Raw genomic sequence first — 3,525 nt, 5'->3', positions numbered from 1 at the left:
GGGCCGAACCACGGGCCTTGGACACCGCCCCCTGCGCCCCAACCGCTCCCGCCGCAAGCCCAACATCAAAACCATCCCCGACCTCACCCCCACAATCATCCGAGCCACCCGCCGTACGTACCGCCGCCGTATCAGCATCCTCATCACCACTTGCCGCACGAGGTAATTATTGACGATATTCCAGCCTGTGCTTCGACCGGCTATCTTCCCTACAACTCCAAGAATCTTTCGAAAACTCGCTAGATCGACCGACCTATCCCCTTCCTCCCCCTTCCCCTCCTCCTTCTTCTCCTCTGTCACCTTCGTTGCTTCGATGCTTGTGCACACACGGAACGTGTGTATATATACGGAGGAGAGAAGATAATTCGTAGGGAAAAGAAAGAGTCGCGAATTCCATTCGACTCGAGAAAGCGATTTTGTCGCGAGGCGATAAATACGGACGAATGTATTACGAGCGGGGCGGTCGAACTGGATCGCGATGGATCGAGGCGAAGCGAAGGAACCGTGGTGAACCGTTTAAGGATATACGTACGGAGTAGAAAGTGACCGAGGAGGTGAAGTATGTAAAGCCGTCTGTCGTTGCCCTCTTATTGGGCTAATCGAGCGCCGTTTCATCGAGGATTAGAGATTGTTACTCCGCGCGGCTTACACGGCAAGGCGTACGCGTGATTAATATCGCGAGGGAAACCTACAACGATGACTTTAACTGCCTATGGTACAAGTTCGCTTCCCACCACCACCACCACCACCACCACCACCATTGCACCATCGGTCTCTACGATCACTAGCCGTGGAATATACCTGGTTATATAGTATATAAGCGGGTACAAGTATGGACGATTATTATAACGTAGCCGGTCTAAGGTTCCCTACGTGCTATTTTGACACCAACTCGGGTTAAATCGGCCGTCTGGTAACGCGGAGAGTTTCTCTTCTCCCGCGCTCTTCGATAATTTTCAATTCCGACAACCCTCGTTTTCGTTCCCTTCCTTTCGCAAAAAAAAAAAAAAAAAAAAAAGAAAAGAAATTCGAAGAATATTCGGCAATTTATATCCGTCGAGTCGAAAGCAAAAAGAGGAGGTTCTCTTCGAAGTGCGCACGTCTCGTGGAACACGTTTCGCGAAATCGTTAAAAATCTGTGTACCGAACGCACGCGTTCCCTCTCTCTCTCTCTCTTTCTCTCTCGCTATCTCTCCAAAGACTACGTATCGAAGGTAGAATTCACCTCAAGGCCACCTCTCGCGCACCGATCGCTTTATCGAGGGGGAGGGGGAATCTGCGCAAAATCGGGGCAAGATCTTTACGGATTATGGACAGATCCTTCGCCTTTTTTTTTCACCAAAAAAAAAAAAAAAATCAGGATCGTGTTTGGAAAAGGAAACGCGTTAATCATTCGATATATGCGTACACGCATGGGGATCGAGAAATCGAGAAAAAAGAAAGGAGAAAAAAAGGAGAAATAAAAGGAGAGGAGGAGGAGGAGAGGAGGATCCGGCAGACAGGTTAGGCTACAACCGGAAGCGCGAGGAACACGAGGTAGCGGATCATGGTGGCGCGATTCAGACGGATTAAAAGCGGCGATTATAGAGCGAGAAAGAAAGAAAGAGAGAGAGAGAGAGAGAGAGAGAGAGAGAAAGGGAGGGGAGAGGGGGAGAGAAAGAGGCGGAGAAGGTCCACCTTTTCCTTTATATTACGGCACTATTCGCGGCCGCAGTTTAGACAGATAGGTGGGTAGGTAGGAGAATGAGTCAGGCAACGCTAGGTAGGTTAGATTGGACGTTGTCTCCGCGTGCACGCACACGTATACGCGCGAGGCCCGTTGCATACATAGGGAGAGAGAGAGAGAGAGAGAGAGAGAGAGAGGCGGAAAGGTGCGCGCGCGAGTACAGAGAGGCACACATACCTCCGAGTTAATAGCACATGCGAAGTGCTAGATGGCCGGCGTGCGTGGGTGGACGGAACACGTTACCTACGTATGTGTGCCACGGAGAAAAGGCATATGGTCAGCAGGTGAGACCTTTGCTTTGTGTTCCAAGTGTATAAAGTAGCCTACTTCCAGTGACCAATGTTATTCGGCCGTAATTTACCGAGGGAAGGAGAGAAAGAGAGAGAGAGAGAGAGAGAGAGACAAAGGGTTGCATCGTCCGGATCCTTTTGGCAATCCTCCTTTCGAAAAAAACGGACAAACTTTCCGTCTGGCGAACGCCGACTCCGAGTCGAACCGAGTCTGTCCGATCCCTTTCCTTTGCCGATCTTCCGTACCAAAAGTAAAGGAAAAAGGAGAGAAGAGGAAGGAATGAGAGAGAGAGAGAGAGAGAGAGATAGAGGGAAATCGAGATGAGGGATGCCTTTTAGGAAATATAGCGGATGATATATTTTTCCATTATTAAGGACATTAAGCCGGCGGCCCGCAACCAGCCAACTCTCTTTCCGCTTTCTTCTTTCTCCTTCCTCCTTCCTCGCGTCTCCCCGCTCTTCTTTCTTTCTTTCTTTCTTTCTTTCTTTCTCGCGTTTCTCCTCTGTTTTTTTTCCTTTCCCTCTCTTTCTTCCTTTCCCCCCGCAGACGACGACAACGATAAATCAGAAAAAAAAAAAAAAAGGATTGAAGAAGCGGCGGTACGGGCCGGGCGACGGAACGCAATTTTCCGTCTGCCACCAGATAAAAATGTGATTAATGAACGTATGGGTAACGTTCGAGTTTCGAGAAAAACCGTGCGGAATCGTTGTACCGCGCGTCTCTTAATTAGCATTTGCTTAAAAATCGGTGGAAGAAAGGGAAGTAGAGAGAGAGAGAGAGAGAAGAGATTAATGTCTCGAAAACGTTCTCTACGACTTTCTCGAAAATCTCGCCGGTCCACTTGAGACGATCGTTAAAAATTCGCAACTCGACTTCGCCGCTGTCGAAAGCTCGTGCTCTCGCCCTCTTTCTCACCCTCTTCGCAACCCTTGGTCAATCGTTTGGTTGGGAAAAACGGTGACTCGCGCCGCATAGCCGCGATCTCCTCTCCTTGCGCCGCGAAACGATGCGATAGGGAAAATAAAAGAATGGAAACGAAGAGGGAAGGAAGGAGGGGGATATTGCATCGGAACAGGAAAGGAAATCGAAGAAAGGATTTCGAGCAAAATCCCGAAACATCAAAAACGAGATATTCCCTTCCCCGTGACGCGAGGGATGTGGCGCGAAACACGTGGCGATTTATTATTGAAATCGACGAGAAACGGTCTCGAGTTTCTCGGATTGATTCGTCTCTCCTTCCTCCTTCGAAAGAAAGAAGTATCGAGGAGAGGGGGAAAGAGAAAAAAAAGATGGAATAAAATCGAGTTGCAGCCTCTCCCTCTCTCACGGGGATTAAGAATCAGGGATGCCCAGTGTCGAAGGTCGGCCGTCAAATATCCAGCGTCGCGTCGTCCGCAAAGAAAGGGTTGAAAGTCGCAGAAACTTGAGAACCCTCGGTTGGTGACAATTTCAATTCTCTCCTCGCCTTTTTCCTCTATCTCGTTCTTCGCCTCTCTCTCTCTCTCTCT

The 3,525-nt window shown here is 49.2% G+C and overlaps 1 protein-coding gene across 1 annotated transcript in view; it reads left to right on the top strand.

The window, feature by feature from the left end:
• LOC102680144 (zinc finger protein 865-like) overlaps window positions 1–3,525 on the top strand; it is a 37,916-nt gene that overhangs the window by 552 nt on the left and 33,839 nt on the right. Inside the window, exon 2 of the mRNA XM_031513413.1 lies at window positions 1–162. Coding sequence (XP_031369273.1) covers window positions 1–162 — 162 coding nt within the window. The remainder of the gene's footprint in view (window positions 163–3,525) is intronic.

The sequence above is a fragment of the Apis dorsata genome, unplaced genomic scaffold (genome assembly GCF_000469605.1).
Source record: "Apis dorsata unplaced genomic scaffold, Apis dorsata 1.3 scaffold_634, whole genome shotgun sequence".
In the NCBI taxonomy this organism is placed as follows: domain Eukaryota; kingdom Metazoa; phylum Arthropoda; class Insecta; order Hymenoptera; family Apidae; genus Apis; species Apis dorsata.
This window is presented reverse-complemented; position numbering and strand designations above follow the sequence as displayed.